This window comes from Hemicordylus capensis, chromosome 5, assembly GCF_027244095.1.
Source record: "Hemicordylus capensis ecotype Gifberg chromosome 5, rHemCap1.1.pri, whole genome shotgun sequence".
Taxonomy (NCBI): Eukaryota; Metazoa; Chordata; class Lepidosauria; order Squamata; family Cordylidae; genus Hemicordylus; species Hemicordylus capensis.
The window spans coordinates 220,352,497-220,378,831 of record NC_069661.1 but is presented as its reverse complement, the minus strand read 5'-3'; the positions used below and the strand labels follow the sequence as shown (position 1 = coordinate 220,378,831).

Below are 26,335 nucleotides of genomic sequence, written 5' to 3'. Positions count from 1 at the left end.
CAAGGCCTGTTCTTCTGTATGTTTAACAATGTTGTCCTTAAGTATGCTTTTCATCAGTTTACCAAGCACTGAAGCTAAGCTAACTAACCTGTAATTTCCCGGATCCCCCTGGATCCCTTTTTGAAAATCGGAGTTGCATTACCTACTCTCCAGTCATCTGGTACAGAGCCTGATTGTAGGGGCAAGTTAAAAGTTATTAAACTGTCAATCTCACTATGCGTATTGAGTAATTAGACAAAAAGGAAAACTCTTTAAGATATTTTATTCATGGGATCCTAAGCAAGTAAATGTGCTCCAGATCCAGCTTTGCTCCATCTGCCAAGAACATGAATGCTAAATGTGTCTTCAGGCCGCTGTTGCCCCGATGTCTGGCTGCAATATTCAGCTCTCTTCCTCTGTAACACAAAGACAAGTTGAAATGGAACATTCCTTGCCACCCCAAGTCAGACCACCAAACAAAAACATTCAAAAGGAAGCAAAAAAGACAATTTGTGTTAATAAAGTTGTATTAATGTTAATTAGTACTATATGCAAAATCAGATTATAACTTTCTACATATAGAAGACTTTTTAGCACACCACTAGCTAATCATTTGAAAACCTATCTGCAAAAATGCAAGTCTTGCACTTCAAACAATTTATAAGAAACCCTACAGAAATTGACAAGTTCCAACGAGGTCGGCATGCCGCTGCAGTCAGAAAAACTATTTCACTTTCAGAAGATCCAATAGATACACGGAGAACTATAGAGGCATCTCTCTGTGTCTTTTTTCTGCATACATACATAATGTGTGTACACACGCACACACGTTTTAAGCGTGAATAGAAAATGGTGCTTTTAAAGTGTGCATAGAATTGCAACCTACACGTCAAGTTCTAGGAGTGTAGAACATGTGAAGACACATGACACTCTTGCAGACTTGGCATTTCAAGAACCTTGACATTCCTTTTTAAAAGGAAAACTGCTTATTTCATGTATACTGGGGAGCTTTTGAAAGCAAGACTGCCTCCTTCCAACAAAAGACAGAAGGGTGAAAGTAGATGAAAGGCAAGAAGGATCAATGAAAAATGGAATGGGGAGGGCTAAAGAGACTAGGAACTAATTGGATGAAAGCAGTGTAATGCAAGTTTCCTGTGTTCAACTGAGTAAGGGAGGAGTATCAAAACTCATCTTTCTACTGCACAAGGGAAAAGGTGCAATCTATTGAACAGCTACTCTCACTGAGGTACCTTTAAATACCACACACTGCGAGTGTGACAGTCAAAGCCGCAGCTCTTATACAGCCTTCAAACGGCCTCCTTTTCTATCTGTGGATATGTAGCACAGTTGTCAGTTTGCTACCATTTCCTTCTCTTTGCTTTAATGGAATACCTATCAGCATCTCAGTGATAAGTGTCATTGTAATGGAAACAGATCTCATGCATTATTGAAGCTAACAGGCACTGAAAATTTTTATTACTCTACAGACCTTCCTCCTCCTCTTCTTCCTCTTCCTCATCATCTTCTTCATCAGAGCTGAAGGTACCATCAGGCAGGCTATAGACACGGATGACTTGCTTGTTTGGGTCTTTCAAGATGAGGTACTTGCCCTCGTCCAGCTTCATGCAGATGTCAATGACACAGCGCAGGATGCCCCAGGCATTCTCCATGCTTAAATTAATTTGGCTGGCAAATTCATTGGGCTTGAACTGCTGGGTGCCCAGGATCACATGACGGGAAGAGTCTTTCACATGGTATCGGGACACATACCTGGGAAAGAGAAAGGAGAGTCAGGGAAATCCATGATGCAGCCCAGCCCAGCAGCTCCTAGAAGACTAGAGGGACAGCAAGGCAGCCACTTTAAGTGTTGACAAAGTTCCACCTCCGTCATTTTTACTCCTGCAGGAAGCCTTTTTCCATGCATTATCCTTTCCCAAGGGGTAAAAACAGGAAGGAGGGTTCCAATTGTGAAGATGTAATCCATCTGAATGTTTAAAATGGAAAATGAACCCCGCCAATGGGTTAAAAAAAACCAAAACCCACACAAAAAAGAACTTCTATTTACCCGAATAGAAAGTGACTCTGAATGTAAGACAATGCCTTAAAAGAGAGAGAGGTTAAGCACAGGTTATATCTGTATTTACCCAAAAGAAAGAGGACTCTGAATCTAAGATGTTCCTCCTGCCTGGAAGTTCCTCCTGTTATTTTAACCTTAAAAGACAAGAACTAGGGGAAAAAAACCCCCTCATCTTAGATTTGGGTAAATACGGTAGTTAAGTTGCATACTCTGCAATATGAGGGGGTATGCGGGGGTGGGGTGGGGGGAGAGAAGAAAGCAGAGCAAGACACCAAGGACATGCTGGCTTCTAGGCTAGCAGGGCAGAACCATTCCCCATCACTACAACCTTGATCATCACTTACTCCAAGAGACAGAGGCAGGTGAGCGCAGCACTGATATGCCTATTGGCAGTGCAGGCGATTCTTGCCTCTGTTGATGCCTTCTCCCCTTGCCCCTGCTTGCTGTGCTGCACTGGTGGTTTTAATGCCCCTCTTTTTTCTTTTTCTCCTTAAAAGCACTTCAGTGTAACAACTAATTGTATCCAAATTTTGCTTTAAGGTCAATTGGTTTAAGTTTTACTTGCATGGCTCAATTGTTCTAGCTGCCCCCTATATACAAATTGCTTAGAGCCTGCGGGGATCAGGAGAACAGATAAGAGCAGCAACTAGAAACCAGGCAGCCCCCACCAAGTGCCTAACATTTAGAGACACATCAGCTGAGCCCAGCAATTCTGAGTTGTTCCAGAAGGTATAAAGTAGCTACAGAGCTGCAGCCCATGCTATTCAGAGGCAATGGAAGAAAGCACACCTGAAAATTAATGAACAGACACAAGGAGGAGCTGCAGTGTGAGCTGCTCCCACATGATCCAGAGCTTCTACTTACTTACTTATTTATATCCGTCTACGTAAACCACTCTGGGAACTTTTGTTGAGAAGCGGTATATAAATATTCATTGTATTTGTATTCTCAAGTTACCCTCATGATGTGGGAAAGTACTATGTTAGACCTGCTCAACTTTGGCCCCTCCAGCTGTTTTTGGACTCCAGCTTCCATAATCCCAAGCCATAGTGGCCATTAGCCAGGGATTATGGGAGTTCTAGGCCAATGTCTGCAGGAGGGCTGAAGTTGAGCAGGCCTGTACTTAAGCGCTCCCACATTGCTGTGGCACTTAACACAGCTATGCACTTAAAACTGGCTGTTTCCAGCACACTAAGGAAATTGTGTGCGTGCAAAAAAGAAAAATACATTGCAGCACATATAAAAGAGCATGTGACCTGAGCACATGCTCATTCTAGGAGATGCACAACTACACCAGCAGCATACCAATAGCATAGTGAATTTGCATCCCCTCTGTGCAGTTATTACCACTGATATACTAACAGCATTACATATGCTCCAGAATATTTGTGACCTAATTAACACCATCAGTATTCACAGCCTAAATGGGGCCAAGGAGACTAATAAACCATGACCGATAAGGAGGCGGCATATGCTTGCACAGCAGCCAAAATTAGATGGAATCTTATAAGAATAAAATGTGTGTTGATGCCCCCGAGGACCCTGTATCCAGTTTCACAAGGTATTATTAGTAAGAGGAGCTAGTTTATCTGTGACATTTCTTTGTGGATTTATGTTGTAAAGGCTGTCAAATCAGCAGTGAATTACTTGACTAACAGACAATGGGGACTTTGAGGATTTTCATTCTGATGGATGGCCCAGGTGGCTTCTAATATTCCATGAGCTAATATCAGTGTTTCAGTAAAATTAAAAGAGATCCTTTACTATCACAGTACCACAGAAATATTTGTTCAAATGAAGAAAAATGAAGCAATGAATGGTTCCGTATGACTCAAATGTCTTGCTTGCTCACACATGGTAGTCTTTGCAAAACATGAGCAAAGGAAACATGACCCAAACCATGGTGTGTCAGGCACCTGAAGTCCTTTCTCAAGGGGACAGGTACGGAAGGACCAGCCTAATACAATAAACCAAAGTTCTAGAATTTAACCATTTATTTTTGAAAAAAAGGTACACGCTGATTGCTCCAATTCAAAATCTAGCCCTTGAGACCACACAAAGATCCCCTGCCTCATTCTTAGACTTAATCCTGAGTGGGACACAGGACCTGGTACAAGATGTCAGTGTTGTTGAATCTTTAGGGAACAGTGACCATGGTGTGATTCAATTCAGCATATATGCGAGGAGAGAATTGCCAAGGAAGTCTAACATAGCCACTTTGAATTTCAGAAGAGGAAACTTCTCTAAAATGAGGAGTTTGGTGAAAAGAAAACTGAAAGGGAAAATCAGGAGTCACTTCACTCCAGAACACATGGCGTTTATTTAGAACCACAATAATAGAAGCCCAGTTAAGAATGTACATTATACCAAAAAGGAGGAGAGGTACCACCAAGTCCAGAAGGATGCTAGCACGGCCAACAAGTAAAGCCAACGAAGTATAAAGGGGAAGAAGACTTCCTTCAGAAATTGGAAGGCCTGCCCAAATGAAGAGAACAGAAAGGAACACAAACTCTGGCAAAAGAAATGCAAGGAGACAATAAGGGAGGTGAAAAGAGAGTTTGAGGAACATTTAGTGAAGAGCAAGGGGAATAACAAAAACTTCTTTAAATACATCAGAAAGAGGAAACCTGCCAGAGAGGCGGTTGGTCCATTAGATGATGAGGGAATGAAAGGGATTATTAAGGAGGATATGGAGATTGCAGTGAAGCTAAATGAGTTCTTTGCATCTGTCTTCATAGCAGAGGACACAGATTTACCTGTGCCTGAACAGAGTGTTTCAGGGCCGGAGGCTAAAGAACTGAATCAGACAGGGGTGATGAGATACAACATTCTAAACTGTCTGGGGAAATTAAAAATTGTATAAATGGACAGTTCTGTAAATGGAGGGAAGTAAGAAGTGGGGTCCCCCAGGGATCTGTACAGGGACCAGTGCTTTTAAAACTTATTGGAGTATTGGTTACTCACTGTGAAGGCTGTTTCTTGCTGCTGCATCCAAGGGCGTCTCACATGTGGATTATGCTCCTTCATGTGACTCTAAGGCAGGACTATGTAAATTGAGTTAGGCTTTTTAAGACTAGGAGGAACATGACCTCTCCAGTTCTTTTAGGCCTAGAGGTGAAGAGTTCTTCTATGAAGAAAAACTATGTACACTACTGGTAATTAAGTACAAACGAGCTCAAGCTGACTGGAACTTCCTATGGAAAAAAGAGGGGGAAAGTCCTCTCTCTCTCTCGCTCTCTCTTTTTAAAAACGTGCAGGAGTAGGTCAAATAAAAAGAAGTGGTACCGCCAGTGGGTTCCTGTAAAGTAGATGCCAGTGCTGCATGGTAGGTTGAGACACTCTTGGATGCAGCAGCAAGAAGCAGCCTTCACAGTGAGTAACCAATGCTTCATTCTCTGCTGCTGCAGTCCAAGGGCATCTCACATGTGGGGGCATGCTGCTGCCCTAGTCCAACCAGGGAGGGAGCCCCGTGCCTACTCAAAGGGAGAACCTGCTGGAGGACTCGCCTCCCAAAAGCTGCTTGGGCAGAGGCGAAGGCATCCAATTTGTAGTGTCTAGTAAAGATAGACAGAGCAGCAGGTGCGCTTCCATGGCTAGGTTGGAGAGCAGCGCGAACCATGGTCTTCTTGGCCAGAACAGAGCAACTAGGATGACCTGTGTTTCAAGGTGCTTGACTCGTCGGACCACCCGAGTCAGGAGAGGTGTGGGAGGAAAGGAGACCTGTTAGCCATGGCGATGATAGTGCGTCCACCTCTTCTGCTTGTTGGTAGGGGAACTTGGAGAAGAAGTGGGGAACTTGAGCATTGTATCGTGTTGCGAAGAGATCCACCACCAGTTGGCCCAAGTGAGCTACTATCAGATGCAATATTTCCGAGTTCAGGTGCCAAGCTTCTGGGAGGATATCTGACTGACTGAGCCAGTCTGCCACTGTGTTTAGGTCCCCCTGCATGTGATGGGCTGCCAAAGATGCTATATGTTTTTCTGCCGATAGAAACAGCAGGACCGTCTCCGCCTGCAGAGATCGTGGTGTTGTCTGTGTGTATGAGGACGTGGTGGAGAATGATGGACGGAACTCCCGAAGAGCCATGCAGATCGCCCTGAGCTCTAGCCAGTTGATGCTGTGCTGGCACTCCTGCTGACCACCTGCCTTGGGCCAACTGCTGGAGACAATGGGCACTCCAGCCTCTCTTGCTGGCGTTCATGGTCACAATGACCCTTGGCAGGTCGTCTAAGAATTCTTTTCCTACTGAGAGATGTGGGACAGTGACCCACCAAGGCACTGATTGTAGAACTGAGTCAAGGTCACCTGTCTGCTGGACTTCACTGCTATCTCTGGGTGGAAGGGCAGCAGGAACCATTGAAGGGGCCTCAGGTGGAAGTGTGCCCATGGAACTGACTCCAAACTCGTCACCATCAGACCCAGAAGCCTGGGAGAGAGGGGGGAGTAACCTCTTTGCCAGAGCGTGGTGCACCTTGGCCTCCAATGTGTGCCTGCGTTCTGCTGGCAGGAACAATTTGTCTTGTTATGTGTCTATGAGGACTCCCAGGTGAAGAAGCTGGTATGCCAGGCTCAACAGGATCTTTTCCCTGTTGATCAGGAAGCCGTGATTCTTGAGCACCTGTAGACTGTAGGGCCGTCTGGGTTGAAGGAAACTTTATGAGAAGATTGTCCAGCTAAGCATAAATTTTCACGTCTTGAAGGCGGAGATGGGCAATCACCGGAAATAGGATAAGATATTTATAAATATGTGTGGGGCTGATGACAGGCCGAATGGGAGAGCTCTGTACTGGTAATGGACTCCTGTGTAGAAGAAATGGAGCAAGTGGTGGCTGTTTTGTTGTATAGGTGCATACAAGTATGTCTTCTTGAGGTCTATAGAGGAGAGCAGGTCTATGTGTTGTAGTGCTTCCGCACTCAACCTCAGGGATTCCATGCAGAACTTCCTCCTGTGCATGAAGCAGTTTAGGTCCAGCACTGCCCTCAGGGAGCCGTCTTTCTTGGGCACTGTGAAGATTATAGAGTAAATGCCCATGCCCTGTTGTTCTATTGGGACCAGCTCTATGGCCCCGATTACTAACAGGTATTGAATTGCTCCCTGCAAACCCTGGTGTTTATGTTGAAGGCAGGAGGTTGGAGTGGGAGTGGCTTGGTCAATTCTATGGCATAGCCCCTCTTTTACGGTGGTGAGAACCCAAAGGTCTGAGGTGGTGGCCTCACAGATGTGCCAGTGTGAGGAGAGGTGACCACCTAGAGGCACTGCCCCCGAGTCATGCCTGTTTAGATTGCTTGGCTTGGGCGCTGAAGGTTACTCTACTACCAAAACTCTGCCTGGCTGATCTAGATCTGCCCCAGTAGGAGTGCTGTGACAGGAAGCCCCTGCCCCCAAATGCTGATCTAAAGGGACGAAAGGACTGAAAAGGCCACCATCCTTGGGGGCGGTTATGCTTCCGTGACGAGAATGGCATGGCCTTCTTTTTATCCTTTGACTCCACTAAGATGTCTTTTAGAGCTTCATCCCCAAACAAGATTCCCCCCTCAAAGGGAACAGCAGTAATGTTAGTTTTGGAGGCGGCATCCACCTGCCAGTATTTTAGCCATAAATTGCAACTGCCCACCACAGAAGCAATAACCACCCAGGATGCAAATTGGAGGGAGTCAAGCATAGCATCCGCCATAAAGGCTTGCACTTCGTGTTACTTCCTGTCCCTAGTCAGGACCGAACCAGAGATCATAGCCATGACAGGGGCGTCCGTGGGGGGCATGTTGAAAATCTCCCCCCGCCTTTCCTGTTAGAATGACTACAGCTTGTTTGCTGTAGTATTAGCCCTTCCTGAGGAGGTGGAAACCACCCATTCTCTTTTTGCCACTTCCACAAATTGTTTAGGAATAGGCAGCAGTATATTACTTGACTTTGACCCCAGGAACACCAGCGCAGGTTTACTCATTGGCTGGGATTCCTGAGATGCAGGAGGATATCAGCTCCAGGGTGTGCACCGCGTTTGCCATGAGCAGAGCCAAGTCTATGGACTGAAAATGTTGCTGTGTTGCTTCTGAGCTCTCAGGTTCTTCACCATCAGACCATTCTCCTTCCTCTCTTGGTTGATCAGGATGACCTCCCCGCAAAGGGTCTGTAGGGGGATCTGGATTTTCTGGGGAGGTGGGTTATTATTTATTTCCATTTAATATCCCGCTCTTCCTCCAAGGAGCCCAGAGCAGTGTACTACGTACTTAAGTTTCTCCTCACAACAACCCTGTGAAGCAGGTTAGGGTTCCTCATCAAGTGGAGTAACAGGGATCGGGTTGAAGGAGCCTGGGCCAGAGTGTTCAGATGAATGCACACTCTTATCCCTCTGGTTTGACTTAGACCTCCACTTTTTGGCTTTCTTAACATGTTTTCACTTTTTCAGGGGCTGGCACCTCTGAGACTGAAGAAGCAGCGATATAGGAGGAAGAGGAAGCCCACTTGGACTACTTTCGCTTTTTAGACCTTAGTTGGTCATACCTTTCATATGAGCTTGCCAACAAGGACCCAAACCAAGTGCCCCTGGTAGGTGGCATATCTCCTGGCATTTGGGAGAAGGCTTCACTCACTGGAGTAGATTGGGCAAGCATGGATGCCCCTGAGGGATGGGGGAAGTAGAAAAAACCAAAAGCCCAAATTGGGCTGGGCTCAGCGGATGTGAAGTTGCTACCGTCACTGCACTCCTGGTCAGTAATGTGTGTGTTGTTGCAGCTCTGGACGCCGCTGGGCCTGTTTCAACACCTTTGGGCGCCACCACTGCCTTTTGAACCCCCGTTTCCCTCTGGGGTTTCTGGCCACTGGTGGAGGCCATATCTGGTACTTCTGGGCTTTGGCGTTCCTCTGTGCGCCCTGCAAGGCTTCTTGGAGTGTGCGGGGGTAGCGGGGCTGCAGCCATTGAAGGCGGGCTGCCCACAGGGCTGGTGGGAAACGGCAGCAAGGTCAATGACTGTGCCACTTCCCTACCCTCACAAATGGCAGCTAGCGCTCTTTTGCTCTGGAACACCACCCCGTCAGCTGTTCAGCAGGGGCTGAGTGTTCCAAGGAGCTGCGCTGAGCAGGCCGGTGAACGGGACCTCAGGGGTGGGTTCCCGGCTGCTCTAATGGCCTTCTGAAGGCCCTGTTGTTGTTTTCCCTTTGGTACTCTCATGTGGAGTAGCCTGGTTGCTCTTTCCATGCAATGGAAGGAATAGGAAAAACAAGTGGAGGCACAAAGGGGAAAACGAAATTATAAAGGCAAAGCAGGCGGTTTCTTCTTCTTTTTACATATAGGAGAGAATTAGAAAAAAGGAAGACAGTAAAAGAAGGGGAAAAAGTCAAGAGAGCCTAAAGGAAAAAAGCTAGAGCTGAAGAGAAGCTGCCTTAGAGCCTCACAGAACGAAAAACTGGAGGGGTCATGCTCCTCCCAGCCATAAAAAGCCTAACCTAATTTACACAGTCCTGCCTCTAGAGTCATATGGAGGAGTATAACTCACATTTGAGACACCCTTGGACTGAAGCAGCAGAGAACTGCAGGTGACATCAAACTATGCAGGGTAGTGAAATCCACAACAGATTGTGAGGAGCTCCAAAAGGATCTCTCCAAACTGGGGGAGTCGGCAACAAACTGCCAAATGCAGTTCACCATTAGCAAGTGTAAAGTGATGCATACTGGGGTTAAAACCCAAGTTCTGAGCTGTCTGAGCTGTTGGTGACTGACCAGGAGAGAGATCCAGGGGTTGTAGTAGACAGCTTGTTGAAAGTGTTGACGCAATCTGTGGCAGCTGCGAAAAAGACCAATTCCATGCTAGGGATCATTAGCAAGGGGACTGAAAATAAAACTGCTAATATCATAATGCTCTTCTCTGTACAGTTCTCGTCACCATATTTCAAAAAGGACATTACAGAACTAGAAAAAGTGCAGATGAGGGCAACCACAATGATCAGGGGCCTAGAGCACCTTCTTTGCAAGGTAAGGCTACAACACCTGGGGCTTTTTAGTTAAGAAAAAAGACTGAGAGGAGCCACAACAGTAGGGATGTGCATGGAATGGATTTTGCATTCTGTTCCAAGCTTGGAACGGAACACAAAATCCTCAGAACATTCTGCTGGAACAACTGGTCGAGCCGGTGGTTCCGTCAGAAAGATGCCATTCCAGTTCAGAATGTTCTGAGCGCCATTTTGGACTCCAAAATGGCACTTTTCTGGCCTCTTTGCATTTGCGGCAGCCATTTGCATGGTGGTGCTGACCATTTGTGTGCAGTCCAAAATGGTGCTCGGAACGTTTTGAGTCGGAACAGGATTGTTCTGTTCCAAGCTCAGAACAGGCCTTTAAAGGGCGGTCTGTTCCGAGCTTGGAACACTTTAAAACGGCTGGTTCGCAGTTGGAATGTTCCAACCATGAGCTGTTCTGCACATCCCTACATGACAGAGGTCTACAGAATTATGCATGGTGTGGAGAGAGAGAGAAATTTTTATTCCTCTCTCAGAACACTAGAACCAGGCGTCATCCCATGACACGGATTGCCAAGAAATTTAGGACCAACAAAAGGAAGTACTTTGTCACATAACAAATAAATAACCTATGGAGTTCTCTACCACAAGATGTGGTGACAGCTACCAGCCTGGATGGCTTTAAGAAAGGCTTAGATAAATTCACGGAGGACAAGTCTATCAATGGCTACTAGTCTGAGGGCTATAGGCCACCTCCAGCCTCAGAAGCAAGATGCCTCTAAATACAGTTGCAGGGGAGCAACAGCAGGAGAAAGGACATGCCCTCAGCTCTTGTCTGGGGGCTTCCCAGAGGAATCTGGTGGACTACTGTGTGAAATAGGATGATGGACAAGATACGCTTTGGGCCTGATCCAGCAGGCCTGTTCATATGTTGCACACCCGAAGAATGCATAGAAATCATTTTAAAAGTACTTGACAGACACACTCCTTCTAGTCTCACCCCAGTTTAAGATACTCTGATCCAGCCAGCAGCGCACAACACGTCCAGCGGGCAAGTTTGTAGCTGTTATTTTTCAACTCTGTGGCAATCACAGCTCCTCTCTGGGAATCCAGCTTCTGACGCCAGTCTACTCCATTACAATGCTGGAAAGGGAAACATATAGATTAGGGCTTTACAACTAGCAGCAGCTATGCCATATTATTTATTTATTTGATTAACACATTTTTATACCACCCAAAATGCAAGTTCTCTGGGTGGTTTATAACAACAACAAAACACAACCAATAAAAAGTTTAACACATTTCAACAATTAAAATTTAAAACGTCAAAACTATTAAAACACGATAAAACATTATCTAATTAAAAGCCTGGGTGAACAAATGCGTCTGGACTGCCTTTTTAAAAGTCATAAGAGATGGGGAGGCTCTTATTCCAGCAGGAAGTGTGTTCCAAAGCCTCGGAGCAGCAATGGAGAAGGCCCGTCCCCAAGTAGCCACCAGACAAACCGGTGGCAACTGCAGACAAACCTCTCCAGACGATCTCAATGGGCGGTATGGTTCATAGCAAAGAAGACGTTCTCTTAAATACCCAGGGCCCAAGCTGTTGAGGGCTTTATAGGTTATAACCAAAACCTTGTACTTTGCCCTGAAAACCTATTGGCTGCCAGTGTAGATCTTTTAAGATAGGAGTGATATGGTATGTTTGAGATGACTAGAGACCAACCTGGCTGCCGCATTCTGGACTAACTGTAGTTTCCGGACTACGTATAAAGGCAGCCCCACATAGAGCGTATTGCAGTAATCCAGTCTGGATATACTACAATGGTCCAGCAGATATACTACTGTTCTGAGGTCATTTATCTCAATAAACGGTTGCAGCAGGCTTATCAGCCAAAGCTGAGACACTACATGTATTGTGCAATAAATAGAGTTGGTTTCTTTCAACTCTACTGATTTCACAATGGTTGGGGAAGAACTGTAGGCCAGTGGAAGAGCTTCTGCTTTGCATGCAGAAGGTCCCAGGTTCAACCCCTGGCATCTCCAGGTCAGCTAGAAAAGACCCATCTGAAATCCTGGAGAGCTGCTGCTAGTCAGTGTAGATCAGTGGTTCCCAAACTGGGAGCCCCCAAATGTTGTTCAACTACAACTCCCATCAGCCCCAGCTACAATTTATTGTGGCTAGGAATGGGCGCTCTTGTTCAGCAACATCTGGAGGCTCCCAGTTTGGGAACCACTGGTGTAGACAGTACTGAACTAGATGGACCAATGGTCCAATTCTTTATAGAGGAGCGTCTTCTGTAACCTATGCTCTCAGTCTGGAAGGGCATGATTGGCAGATCTTCATCACTGAGAAAGGAAGAAAGAAGGCAGTGCTTGCTCCCAAATATAAACTGCTGTCAGTGCTTTGGCAGAAAAGCGGCATATTACTGTATTAAATAAACAAGCACTTCACTGAAAAGGACAGGAGAAATACATTGGCTGTCAGAAGTAAAGTAAGCAAGTAAAAAGACTGGCCAGCAATGCTCTTCCAATAACATGGCAGATACATGAGTCTGTTTCAGGCCTTGTCTGCTGCAACAGGATACATGAAAAGTATAAAGACTTAAGCTTTACTGTCTTGTCTTCCTCACCCTTGAGTCCCATTCATTCAGTGTCTTAATGTTGATGAAGGACACTTCTCCATTGGCTCCGGTCATCACTCCGTCATGTTCACAGCGCACTATCAGGTCTATGTCATCTCCCAGCTTCCACCTTCGGTACCTACAACCAAAGAAGCCAGTCAGTAATCTTACCATTAGGGATTTACGCAAGCATGTGAGAAATCCCTGTTGTCATGACAACAGTACACAAAGGTAGTAACAGTGAGTTTTCATGGAGGCAGCTGTGAAGGCACATTTTGTGCCTCCCCAAATATCTACCAACAGACTACAAGCGACAACATACCGGTACGCAACAGAAGCCACCTCATTCTTATCCATGTCATCTTCCACAAATGGGTTTGCATTGGGAAATGTGTATTTTTCTTTCCCCTGTAAAAGAATCGATGGAGAATATTTACCAAACAAATTACATGAGCTAATGTGGTCACAACAGTTTTGGCAGCCTCAGCGGAGTAATTTTCTAGTGTCCAGCTTTGGCACGAAAAGCTTCAACCACTGCCTCTTCAACAAATTCTTCCTTCGGTCTTTTTTGATATGGCTTTGATACCGCCACTTCAAAAGCCCCCTCTTTAGATGTTTGTGAACCGCCACTGCACTCATGGCTATCTCCCCCAAAGCGGGGAGGAAGTCCCGCCCTGGAGCGCTCAGTCCCCCACTCCAACCTGCCACTCACGTTTATGGCTCCGTTTGTCTGAAAGGGGAAGTACCCTAACTGTGATGGCTGGCGCTTCCATAAGCAGCAACCTGGAACGTCTGAGGTTGCTGCTCACAAAAGTGCTGGCTATCACAGTTACAGCGCTTCCCCCTGCAGACAAATGGAGCTGTAATCGTGAACAGCTGGCTGGAGTGAGTGAGTGACAGCTCTGGGCTGGACTTTCTCCCTGCTTTAGAAGCTGTAACCCTAAGTGCGGTGGTGCTCACAAATGTCTGAGGAGGGTTAATGAGATATTCCCCATTATTACATCAGCATTATTTTTCTGGTACTTCAAGATGTATAGTAATTTCTCTAACCTAGAAGCCTTATAAAAGCAAAGTATCCCTTCTGATGGACATAAATCTGTTTCTCCTTGTAAAGGTGAAACACCCTCTCTCGAGCAGAAAGTTCTCGATAGCCAAAACCAGTTTCTAATATTTTCTGCCCAAAACAAGCTGCTCTGAATCCATTATCTCCTTTACTCGTACCATTCTCAGGCACTGCTGGGAAAAATTATGGTTGATGTAAGTGGCTTCCATGGCAAGGTTGCGGGGTGAATTGAAGGAGTTGCCCTCATCCTGTGGTGGTTCATTAGCGGTCTCACTCACTGTCAGGAGATCTGAAGATACAGTCAAGAAAAAACAGTGATCAGAAAGGTCAGAACTGTGTCCCAGGGACACTGAACTTGGTTAGTACTAAAGTCTCAAACATTGCAATAGTCTGATTTCCCCAGGCACAGCTTGCTCCAAAGATTAAGCTTTCCTTCAAAGAAGTAGCGAATTACATAAGCCAAAAATCCCCAATCATGACCCACCCTCCTGCTTGACGTTCATGATCAGGGAAAGACAACAACAACAACAACCACTCACCAAAGTCAGAGTTGTCCCTCTTGTCAAAGAAGAGCTTGGATCCAACTCTCTGGACAATAATGTCCCAGGAATACACAGAGCGAGTGCAGGACATGAGTGTGGCTAGAATGGCATCTGTAGCAAATACATTCCCCTGAGTCTTGGCCAGCTGTGTAGAGAAAAGAGCCACAGGGATGAGACAAGGAATCCTCACCCAAACAAGGCCCTTTGAAGGGCTAAATGGCCCTCCAAAGTAATATCTGTAGCATTATGTGGTCTCTGCAGAAAGTGCTGCTGAAACTGTAGCAAAGCTGACCTTTCCTAGATTATCAGAGCCCTACACATTCCATCCAGCAGCAATGAAAATCAAGGGGGGAAAGCCAGGAAGCCTACTAAAGCAAATAATTGTCTCTAATATAAGTGAGGATAAGATCTATATCCCCTCAACTTTCCATCATTTTTTCAAAACCACTTTGAGAGTTTTAGTTGGCAAACTGGGCAGAAATGAACAAATGGCCACTTGCCTAATCTATTGTTCAATTTGATTTTTTAAAATCAGTCTAATTACAAGACTCATATGAAAAATTACAAGATAATAGAACCCCACCCCTCAAACACTCAACATAACATATGTAGTCCCTTCTTTCCAGTACCCCAAACCCAATATATATGAAAATCCTCACCATCAAAAAGTAGCTCAAACAGAAATTACCGACCCCACTTTTGGAAAGGGTTCTGACTTGGATTTTGGCAAGTCTCCAAGGAAAGGAGCTTCCCTAGGTATCCAAGTAACCAAGACCATCTTTCTCAGTCAGCAGGATACTCTAGGGATGTGCACGGAACCGGTGCAGGTCGGTTCAACGGTGGGGTGGGGGATAACTTCAAGGGCGGGGGAGGGTGCACTTACACACACACACACACACACACACACACACACACACACACACACACACACACGTACGTTTCCCCTGCCGGTGCTTGGTTTTCTAAAAGTCAACGGGGGTGGCAGCATACCTCCCTGCCACCCTGTTGTCCGGATGTACCCGGAAGTAGCTGGTGCATGATGGACTTTTAGAAAACCAAGCGCCGGCAGGAGAAACATGGAGGTGGGGGGAGGAAGTGCACCCTCCCCCGCACTTAAAGTTATCCCCCCCCCCACCAACTGGCAGAACCGCCGGTCGGTCGAACCGGTTTGGAGGCCCATAAAGGGTCTTCGAACCGGTTCTGTGTACATTCCTAGAATACACTGGCTGACCTGCAGAGCACCATATCACTTGTGGGAGGACACTATGCTACTGCAATGCTGTTGTGCTACATCTAGAAAGATGGTCTTGGTTACTTGGATACCTAGGGAAACTCCTTTCCTGTGTTCAAAATGAGTGTTGAGCCAGCGTGGTGTAGTGGTTAGTGTGCTGGACTAGGACTGGGGAGACCCGAGTTCAAATCCCCATTCAGCCATGAGACTTGCTGGGTGACTCTGGGCCAGTCACTTCTCTCTCAGCCTAACCTACTTCACAGGGTTGTTGTGAGGAGAAACCTAAGTATGTAGTACACCGCGCTGGGCTCCTTGGAGAAGGAGCGGGATATAAAATGTAAATAATAATAATAATTAATAATAATAACCATGGCATGCCTCATTGGGTTTAATGGGAACTTTTGCCCGAGAGCGCTATAGAGCTATATGCGCTCTTGCACAAATCCCCACATGTGCAACTAAACCATCTTGCACTGGCACAACAGTACTTGTTCCACATGCAGTTCCTTGTTCTGGATATTGGCAACTCATTTCTCTAATACGTCTGGCTGCAATTTCTAATCTCAGGCTTACAAAAGGCATGTTTTACTAACAACAGCTTTGCCTTGTCCGATACACCACACTTTGTTAGGGAAATCACTTTCTTGTTATCTGAAGCACAAGGCACTCACCTACATGCTTTTAAATCCAAGCATTGTAACAAGAGAAAACTAGTTTGCATGATATATATTATACCTTGCGGATGACAGGGTCATCAGTAGTAGTGACAGTATGGAAGATACGCTTGATGCTACGAAGAGTCTTTTCATTTCTTGTAGTGACGCGGTCAAAGGCTTTGTCATAGTGTTCCAGGGCCCCACAGCACTCGCTGCAGGTACAAAGAAAAGGAGATCATGAAATGCCTCCTAAGTGAATTGAGAAAACAGTGACTGACAAAAGCAGAGTAACTAATGTCAGGAATAAATCCAAGAATCACTAGGAAAAGTCTGTGGAATTAGACAATATTCTCTGCCTCTCCTCTGATTCTACACTGACTGAACTGAAGCTTAGGCATTAGCTTCAATCTCTAAGCAGCAAAGCCATGCTTTAGAGACGATGTACACAGCTATCACAGAATCTAGACTAGGCCCAGATTAACTGACAAACTACTGCTCCCAATATGCTGTAATATCTTCCTGCTCGAAGTGAAAACCTCATGGGATATTAACCAAGGTCTTCCCATGTCCAGATGTCAGAACCCAGAACAAACAGTGAAGTTATACAGACTGATAACAGAATCTGCTGCTGAAACTTTTTAAAGGTGCCCAGGCATCAAATTGTAGCTTGCGTCTCGGTGAGGATAGAGTGGAATCAGTAAAAGGTTGTGGGGCATATTTTTTAAAAAGAGTGTATAAGCCACAGACTTGTCAATCACAGGGCCCAGATCTCCAGCTGCCTTACAGACTTACATGTCTTGAGGTTCTGATACTTCCAGATATCTCATCTTCATCAGCCTAGGGAAATCCATTTCCTCCTTCACCTCCCAATCACTGCGAACTTCAACCGAAGAGTCGCGAGGCTTCTGCTGTGCAGAACGTGGAAGTACAAGCAGATGGAAGAGAGCGGGGAGACAACACACCAGTGTTTAATGTGGGAGAGTAGCAATGTGATAATAGCAGGCAGAGAAAAATCCCACTTGGTTAGGAAGCAATTTACTTTACCTGCGACTTTTGGTCCCATTTCTGCCTCACTCCAAACTGCTTCTGAAACTTCTTTTGCAGACGCAGTCTATCTCTGAAATGACAGAAAACCAATAATTCAATTACGATAAAGGGCCTCTGGTGACCCCAAACCATTCATTGCCGTTAGAGGAATCAGTACCTAAACTGCTAGGTATTAAGGACATTTGCTGACCTTTAGTGTCCCAGAGTGGCTTTAGGCTGTAACTCCACACAGCCACCCACAAATGTAGTGAAGATATTTCAAACCTATATTATGGTTTCCAAGACCAAAATGACAGTTTTGATTTCCCCCCTGGTTTTGGAACCATATCATAAAATCCACTCAGCTATCAGAATATATCAGAGCAGAGGCCAACAAAATTGCCCAGTAACTGATTCGCTTTTTCAAGAGAATCAGGTAATTTGATTCTCTTCTGCGTGATCCTCACAGCACGTTAAGGTCATCTGAAGAGGTCTGTCTCCAGCTACCACCAGTGTATCTGGTGGGCCTTCAGAGGCGGGCCTTCTCTGTAGCTACTCCTGGACTGTGGAATGCACTCCCTGCAGAAATACGCAATTTGAATTCTTTATTGACCTTCAGGAGAGCCCTTTAAAACCTATCTGTCTGGCCTGGCCTTCCAGGATTTTTAAATAGTTGTAAATGGTCTTGATACTGAAACCTGGTTTTTCCGGGTTTTTAAATTGTTCTTATTGTTTGATTGTTGTTTTATGATGTTTTTAAAAAGAATTTTAAACCCAGAATGTTTAAACCCAGAATGTTTTAAACCCAGAATGTTGGGGGCAATATGCTAAATCATTGTAAACTGCTTAGAGAGCTCCGGCTATAAAGCGGTATATAAATGTAAGTGCTATTGCTATATTGCTATTTTAATTGTTAATTGTTGTTGTTTTACACTGTTTTAATTGTTAACTGATTTTAATGGTTTTGTTTTAATTGTAAACCGCCCTGAGCCATTCTGGAAGGGCAGTACAAAAATTGAATAAATAAATAAATAATAAAATAATTTATAAGACTAGCTCTGTGCTGGCACAATTGCCTGAACTTAAAGAGCAAGTAAGGCTAAGGGATGGCAGACAAAACCAAGCCAGTCTATTTTAAAATGAAGGCAACCTTTTATTGGAAAACAAAATATAACAAAGACATCAGTATGTATAACTGATTCTCTTTATAAGACAGATACGTTATACTGTTCTTACACTCTCAAGGTCATTGTGTCCTTGTTTTTTATACTGAATTTGTTTTTGTTGTGTTTTTGAAAATGTGAAGAATTATATATGCATAAATTAAAATCAAAAAGGGGGGGGGAACCTAGCACAATAGCCAATTAAGGCTTCCAGAAATGAAAAAGGACGAGCTCTCTTAGGCACAGCAAGCTCACCTCTCCTTCTGCTTAGCACTCTTAGGCAGCGTCTGCAGATTGAACTGAAGTATGTTCCGGCGGTCCTTGTCTCTCCGAAGGTTCCTCTGAAATGGGACATTCATATGAACAAGAGAGCATCACACACTCCATTTCAGGATTATTTCTTGAAATGCAAAAGGAATGGACAGCAACACTAAAAATGTCTACTCATTTCAAAGTATGAGATGCACACTCAAAAGCAAGCTGGATGTATAAAGAACGATTGTTTCACGTAACAAAAACCTATGAGAAGATCAGTGGCCAACATACTGCACAGTGGAATGTTGGCGTTAGGGACATGCCGAGGCTGCTGTGCAACTTGAAAGGCAGCTCCGACTGTGCAGTGCGATGGGGTAGCTGCAGAATGGCTTGAAACTGCTTCCAGGCAGCTGCATAGCACTAATTTCACTGAAAACAACACCAATTTTGTAGAAAGTGATTAGGGGCTGGAAAAACAAGGGTGGCTGTGGAGTCAGAATGGCGATACAGTAACAACAAGGATTGCTAGGAATGTCATGAACAGACTCCTGTCAAAAAGAGTAGAATATACTGCAATCAGGACTGCAATGCCCAGCAAAGCTGAAGGAGGAGGATTAAGCCTTTGAAAATTAAGCCTTTGAAACAGTGCATAAAGTACAGGCAAATTGATGGCTACAGCCCTAACTATTCACTTACAATTGAATCAAGCCTTTATACAACCTCAAAGGATATACTTTGAGTATCTGACATTTTTATTGTTTTATAAAATGATATATGGCACAATATTTATTTTCAGATAACTTAATGTTCGTGATCGTGTCAAACTGCATTAGAATTCCAGTCATGTCACACAGAGCACAAAAACTGTATTTTTGTTGAACAAATTACAAAACTATTTGGTGTAAGACAGGCATAAGTTCTTTAAAGCTAACTACTTGACTAGCAAGCCAGAGGTTGCTGGTTCGAATCCCTGCTGGTGTGTTTCCCAGACTATGGGCAGCAGCGATACAGGAAGATGCTGAAAGGCATCATCTCATACTGCACAGGAGATGGCAATGATAAACGCCTCCTATATTCTACCAAAGACAACCACAGGACTCTGTGGTTGCCAGGAGTCGACACCGACTCAACGGTGCCCTTTACTTTACAAATAAATTTACCAGTTGCATTTTAAGAGATGCTGGGCCACATCCAGACTAGTTAGTCATGATTAAGCACCACTGAAATCAATGAGATGCGATAGTCATGGCTACCTTAAATCCTGTTAATTTCAACAGGACGTAGTAATGACCCTCTTAGGCTGGACGCTGCCTTCTATGTTTGTATTAAGTTCATTTTAAAGCAGGTTATTTTAAAAAGATATATCTGTTATATACTTTAAACCAAAATTTTAAGAACTCGATTCTAAATCAAAACATCTGGCTAAAATGCATGTTTTTGTTAAATCATCAGCTGTTAAGTCACCCTGCATTTCAACACTGCACTATGGTCCACTTTATTATAGCAACCTGTGCCCATATCAAATTGCAGTTAATGCCTATGTCAAATTCAGTTAATGGCTATCCTGCAGTAGCCTTGCTGGTCACCTTCTGCAGGCCAATGTCAACAGGACGCAGTCTGGGATGTGCTAAGCTTATCATCTGATAATTACCTCTTCAGCTAAATCCACCCTATTCCCCATTTGCCATCACTCCAAGCAGAACATTGCATTTGGTTAGGAAGGAGTTTAGTGCTGTTGAGTATGTGGGGAAATATATTACAAACCCCAGTGAGGAACTATCCAACAAGCAGAAGGTGTTCAGCTTCACATATACATCCACAATGGGCACACCAGCCACTGCGGGCTCAATCAACCCACATCATACCTGTGCAAACCTCATACGATTCCTCTGGTATGCCGTCTTCTGTGTTCGTGCTGTGTCCACCAGCTGGAAACTGGTCTCATCTTCCTCATGGAAATAAGCATACTGGCTTCCTCCACCAAACTGGGATGAATACTTATCTGGAAATATAATTACATCAGCCACTTTACGGCTAAGAATTGGGATTTTCTAGAAGGCCTAGGACTGGAACGGTCCTTCTTAAGAATGAGAGCTGTAACATAATTGTGCACTTTTGATGAACAGTCACATACAGGCAAACCTCGTTACTCGTGGAACTGCTATTTGCGGTTCTGCATGTTCGCAGGTGTCTAACACAGTACGGTAATGCCTTTGGGGTCATCTTTTGCCACCCGCCCCCGAATGTAACCCAGTTTTTCATAGGCAGAGTGCCTTGTTACTTGTGGCTTTGTTACTCGCGGTAGTAGGTGAGGAATGGAACCATCGTGAGCAACGAGGTATACCTGTATATAATCATGGCTGGATCACAAAATGAAGATGGAATTTTTCACCTTTGCATCCTGAGAAAAGCAAGGAAGTGCCCTCTGAAAGGTGACCATTAGGAATGTGCATGAACTGGTTCGAAGGTCTTTTACGGGCCTCCGAACTGGTTCAAATGTCCGGTGGTTCGAAGGTGGGGGAAGATATCTTTAAGGACAGGGGAAGGTGCTCTTACCCCTCCTGCTGCATTTCCCCTGCTGGCACTGACTTTTAAAAACAGTCCAGCGGGGCAGCAGCATACCTCCTTGTCGTCCCAGTGTCTCCTCGGACCGGAAGTGGCTGGTGCATGTGCACATGCATGCACGTGCACGTATGTCGTGTCTCTTTTAGTCTCAGAATGTTCAAGCCCTATGATTCTACATAGGAGCTGCCCCTTGCCTAGCATCAACTTAACTGTTGGGCCTTCATTCTGTTCCGCTCCTGTTTTTTTCTGCCCAGTTAACAACTTAACTGCCAGGTTTCTAAAGTTTTCTAATCTCCTTTGTCTTTTCTTCTGCTCACTAGTTACTTCAAGCATATGCTGTTGATCTCACTGCTAGGTCTTCCAGTACGGAGAAGTGCTGATGAGTCTACAGGGTCAGACCAATTCAAATCAGCTTGTTAAAGGTGTCTCGAGAGAAGCTCAACCTTTGGCTCTCCCTCTTAGTCTTCTAAGTGTGTTACCTCCCTGCAGTTTGCCCTCCCTCCTGCCACTTTTTGCTGCTTCTCTTCTTTGCTGCTCTGGCGGTCCTCTCCAGTGTTCCCTCTAAGGTGTGCACACGTACATGTGCTCACAAGTTTCTTTTAATGTCCACTCAGTTAATTTTAGATCCCGCTCAGGCTGAATCAGGAATGCTCCCCTCTGAATGCATGTGTGCACATACTGCCGCCCAGAACAAAATTCATTCTGCACACAGATGAACTATTTTAGAGAGAACACTGGTCCTCTCCCTCCTGGATCTGCAACCATCCTTGTCCCTGGAACCAGCAACTACTCTCTTGGGTTCTGCTTTGCCCCTCTGTTTATACTAGTCTCCTATGGAATGTTGAGAAATCTTGACCAATCATGAGATATCTGCCCTGGTTCAACCTGTCCTGGAATTCTGACTGGACTATTTTGAATTATCTTTAGTTTGAATCCAAACTATTGCCTTTCCCTAGAGAGCCATAAAATCAGCTAGCCTCATATACAACCCTTTACTTGATACATTAGATTCAATTCAAACCAAGAACTGCCCTGGACATAACGCATCGACACCACTGTAAACAACCTTTACAAAATGAATTCTCCACACTCCTTCTCTAATATGATCAGCACAGAGATGTGATGCACCTAGCTTCTCAACTAATGAAAGACTAGGCATGCCCAAGCATTGGTATTTACATGATCAAATCTCAACATAAAGTTATTTGCTTTAGCCAACAGAAGTCTGTTTTAGACATGAGTCAAGGTCTTAATGTTGTAAACATTTGAGGGAAGGGGAGGAAAGCATAAACAAAAACAAAAAACCCCACCTTATATTCAATGCCATTCCATCTCATGACAATGGAGTTGGCAAAATGGTACATACTTCTTCTGGAAGTCTCAGCTGAAGGTCAGTAATATTACTATTTTTTAGACGGAGCCCTGAAGGTAACAAACAACCTGTCCTAAGCCACTCAGGAAGTCCCTCTAGCCAACAGAGAATTTAATTCAGTCAGCTTTAGGTGCCTCTATGGATACGTGCTCACATCCACTCTATCAGAATGTAACCTTCCCCATGAAGCTGGCCAAGCAAGAGCAATCACTGTGTTACTTACTTGTGTATCGTTTATCCTGATACGTAGCTCCCGTCCAGTCTGCAACCTAGTCAAGAGAGAAGTAAAAACAACAGTGAAAATCCTTGTGTATCCCACAACACCATCCAATGTCATGAAACATATTATGTCAGAGCTTGCCACTGACTCAGGGCTCAGATCCCATTTAAGACAGGCCACACAATGTTCAAGCAACCCAACACATAATCCAGGACTGCTCATCCTTTGCTGAAAGTTCTGCAAAGCCACATAACAACACTAATTGAAAAATGACATTTCCCATTGCACAGTTCACTCCTTAAATGCTGTTATGTGACCTGGCTTAACTTCAGTCACTGCCTGTCCTGTGAACTTGTGTCCTGCTGTAGGAACTGAGGTACAGACTGTAGGATGGCACGGAGAAAACAGTCCAGAGCACAGTAGGGATGTGCATGGAATTGGTTTCATACACATCCGGGAGGGTGGGGGGTCGCTTTAAGGGGCCACACACATGCTGATGCGCATATGCATGGCATGCACATGTGTGCTGGCCATTTGCTTGGCAATGCTGATCCCGGTTGCAGGGAGGTACGCTGCAGCCCCACACACCTGCTTTTTGGAGGAGCATCGGTGGGGGGCAAGTGGTGGGGTGGGGGCTGGCAGGCAGGTAGTGCCTTCCTTGCCCCTTAAAGCAACCCTCTGCCCCCTTCGAATGCCATTGGTCGGAACTGGTTCAGCGCTCCTAGAATGGAACGCCAAACGGTTCTGTGCACATCCCTAGAACAGGGCAGTAAATTTTGCAGTCTATACATTACACGATCTTAAATGGACAGCCACATCTTGGAGAAAATGTCAAAACGAGCAAACAGGGGCTGCCATGCAAGGCAGGCCACATGCAGAAATATCTTATTTTATTCAGTTCAGTTTTACTGGGTTAGACATAACAATGCAGAAAGTACCTTTCCTAGCCGATCTCCTTTGCTGAAGGGCTGATAAGGCATATCTTTAAATTGTTCGGGAACAGCACATGGACCCCAGCCTGAGGGATTGTCCTGGATCACAGGTGCCATGAACTTTGCCATTTTCTATAATTCTAGAGAGAAATAAGATGGTGATGGGGGGAATAAGAGAATAAATTAGGGGCAGTAAATGCTTATTTTTAATGGAACAAGAGTTAAACACAATGGGATAAAGTTGTTTAGGAAACCTGAAGGACCAAATCTTGATATTCATATTATTAAATTACACTACACTGTGAATGAATCCACAGGGAATGGAGTACTCCATGACCTCTTTAAGCTGCTGGATACCTCCTCTAATGCAGGCACAGGAAATGCAGCTCCTGAGAGAAGACAGTACAGTCTGCTGACATCTTTTGGATTCCTGAGCATCTCAAATTAATTAATTAATTAATATTCTAAATATTTTATGATTGTGAAGAAAATCTTGGAAATGATACAGTGCCAATACTCTGGGTCAAAGACTCCAAAATTAATGCTTAAAAAAACTAATGAATCCAAAACATGACTTCAAGGTGGTATCTCATGATTTTCAATGTTTTAAGATTTGCACTGCCAAGGCAGCTGAACAGAAACATGTGAACAGAAATGTACCTTTTAACTTTTCTCTTGAAAAGTTCATACTTTTTTTCATTACTAAACACTAATCACCAAGATCACAAATTAAAATTTGTCTAATGATTAACGATTAGCCCAGGAAGCCACAACATTTCATCATGCACCAGAAACAGCTCTACCACAGGCTTCATGGGGAAGATTACAAAAATACTAGACACAGCAATTCACTTTATTTAAGCAATTGCTATAGTTGGTAAATTATGTCTTAACAAAGGTGATGTAACTGCAGACCTATGGTTAAAAACGGCAAAGCCAGCCATTTTTAGGCTTTAGCAACTAGGCCATGGTAATGAGATAGTACTGAGCTTCATGGCCGTAGGTCTCTCCCAATCAAGTTTTATTTAGGGATTATATGTCTGTACCTAAAATCCACAATACTTTAAGAATTTTTTTTTTAAAAACACATAAAAGTCTGAATTTAAATTTAAAACCAGAATCTTTCATCAGAGACCACTTAATTCTCAAATGTTCTCCTTAAAAAGGTATAATTAACTATAAGCACAGCTAACAAACTTTTGCTTATATTTACTTTGGAACTAACAGATGCAGTGAGTTACATGCAGACAGCACATTACATACAGAGGTAGCTACATGTGCACAGACACAATATTTAATGGTCTCTCTCTTAATGACTTCATTCCATATGTTGAACAACAGGTCTGGGTGAGAGCTGAATGTCATTTAGTCCAGGGTTTGACAAATCCCAGATGCCAGGGAGCCATGGCACCTAATTGTGGTTTAACTGTGGTGCCTAGACTAGGATATTTAGACTTTATTTGTTCCAGGCAGTCCTGTTTCAGCTCTAAGTTGTAAGGGTAACAGAAGCCAATTTCCCCCACTCCCATACAACGTCCGTTGTGAAATCTGCTAATTCCATTGGCTGGCTCCTAGATCCAACGAAAATTTGTCAAGAACTGAACTAATCCCACCTATTATTGTCTTAAAATGGCTCTTGCATGTCCTCACATATATTTGAGGGGCTACTGATGGGAGCTTCTGGCATATGCCACAGGGAACAGCTACCAATTTGGACCACTGGCTAGGGACAATGGAGATTCACCAAGTAGCTCGCGATGCTGGCAGTCACCACGAAGGCGGTGGTCCATTGCAACAGGGCAAAAAACCCATGGGTGTCAAGCGCCATTTTATTTAATCCTAAAAGCATAGATCAAGGCAGCGGTATGAAGAACAGGGGTACAGTCACGGTCGGGAGCTAAAACGGAATGGGGTCGATATCCTGGTCTCAAATAGGCCAGGGCCTGTTGCCAAGGTACAGGGCGCTCTTTTCACGCAGAAAGCGGCAGGCGGGTATTCGGAGGTTCGCCCCACATCGGGACATGGCGCGACTCAACCAAACGAGGTGTGGGAGGAGGACGCCGAGTCCCGTGTCGTGGAGGATCCCAGGACCGGCCCCAGACTCCCCTCTCACCTGTGCGACCCAGTCAGGCCCCGATGGCGACAGATTCGGTCCTAGGGGGTACGGGTAATAAAAACGCGGTAGTCAGCAGCACATCGGCTTCCAGCTTGCACCCACTTCCGGCGCGGCTTCACTGCTGACTGCGATTGCGTCATTACGCCGCGCCTCCACAACTTTCGTAAAAGCGACATGACAAAGTGGTGCTACATCTGGTGTGGGGAGGCTTCCCAAAGCGGCCCCTATTGGCGCCGTAAAGCAAAGCTTTACCGAGTTTATGTGTGTGCTGGAATCGTAAAGTAAGGAGCTTGGGCTGACCTGGCAGAAGGCGGAGGTTGTTTGTATTCTATTAGGCAGTCGCTTTCCAAATTATTACTATTCAAACAACAAAATCTTGTGTCTTCAGGACTAGCACATTTATTATTGCATAAACTTTTGTAGAATAGAGCGCACAATCAGGTTCGTGTGGTGTTATCCTCAGTTCATATGTGAGATTATATTTAAAATAATTCTGTACCGCCCAAAACTTGCGTCTCTGGGCGGTTTGCAGTTAATACCTATGCATGCATACATGTACCTGCTG

The 26,335-nt window shown here is 44.7% G+C and overlaps 1 protein-coding gene across 1 annotated transcript; it reads right to left on the bottom strand.

The window, feature by feature from the left end:
- Positions 1-245: 245 nt before the first annotated feature.
- Positions 246-25,925, bottom strand: EIF3D (eukaryotic translation initiation factor 3 subunit D). Its single transcript, XM_053257946.1, has 15 exons — positions 25,768-25,925; positions 23,661-23,794; positions 22,726-22,771; positions 20,431-20,567; positions 18,566-18,651; positions 17,166-17,238; positions 16,914-17,026; positions 16,201-16,333; positions 14,232-14,379; positions 13,851-13,981; positions 12,952-13,037; positions 12,639-12,768; positions 11,009-11,151; positions 1,469-1,749; positions 246-395 (listed from the first exon to the last, which is right to left on the bottom strand). The coding sequence occupies exons 2-15, from the start codon at positions 23,781-23,783 to the stop codon at positions 382-384; spliced, it is 1,644 nt and encodes a 547-aa protein (XP_053113921.1). The 5' UTR covers positions 23,784-23,794; positions 25,768-25,925; the 3' UTR covers positions 246-381.
- Between the last annotated feature and the right edge of the window lie 410 nt (positions 25,926-26,335).

Excerpts from the sequence above, each read along its gene's own strand:
- EIF3D (XM_053257946.1), bottom strand. The coding sequence starts at position 23,783 with ATGGCAAAGTTCATGGCACCTGTGATCCAGGACAATCCCTCAGGCTGG. Across the intron at positions 13,982-14,231 it reads GAGGGACAACTCTGACTTTG|ATCTCCTGACAGTGAGTGAG; the intron begins GTGAGTGGTTGT and ends CTGTATCTTCAG. Across the intron at positions 1,750-11,008 it reads TCAGAGTATCTTAAACTGGG|GTATGTGTCCCGATACCATG; the intron begins GTGAGACTAGAA and ends TCTCTTTCCCAG.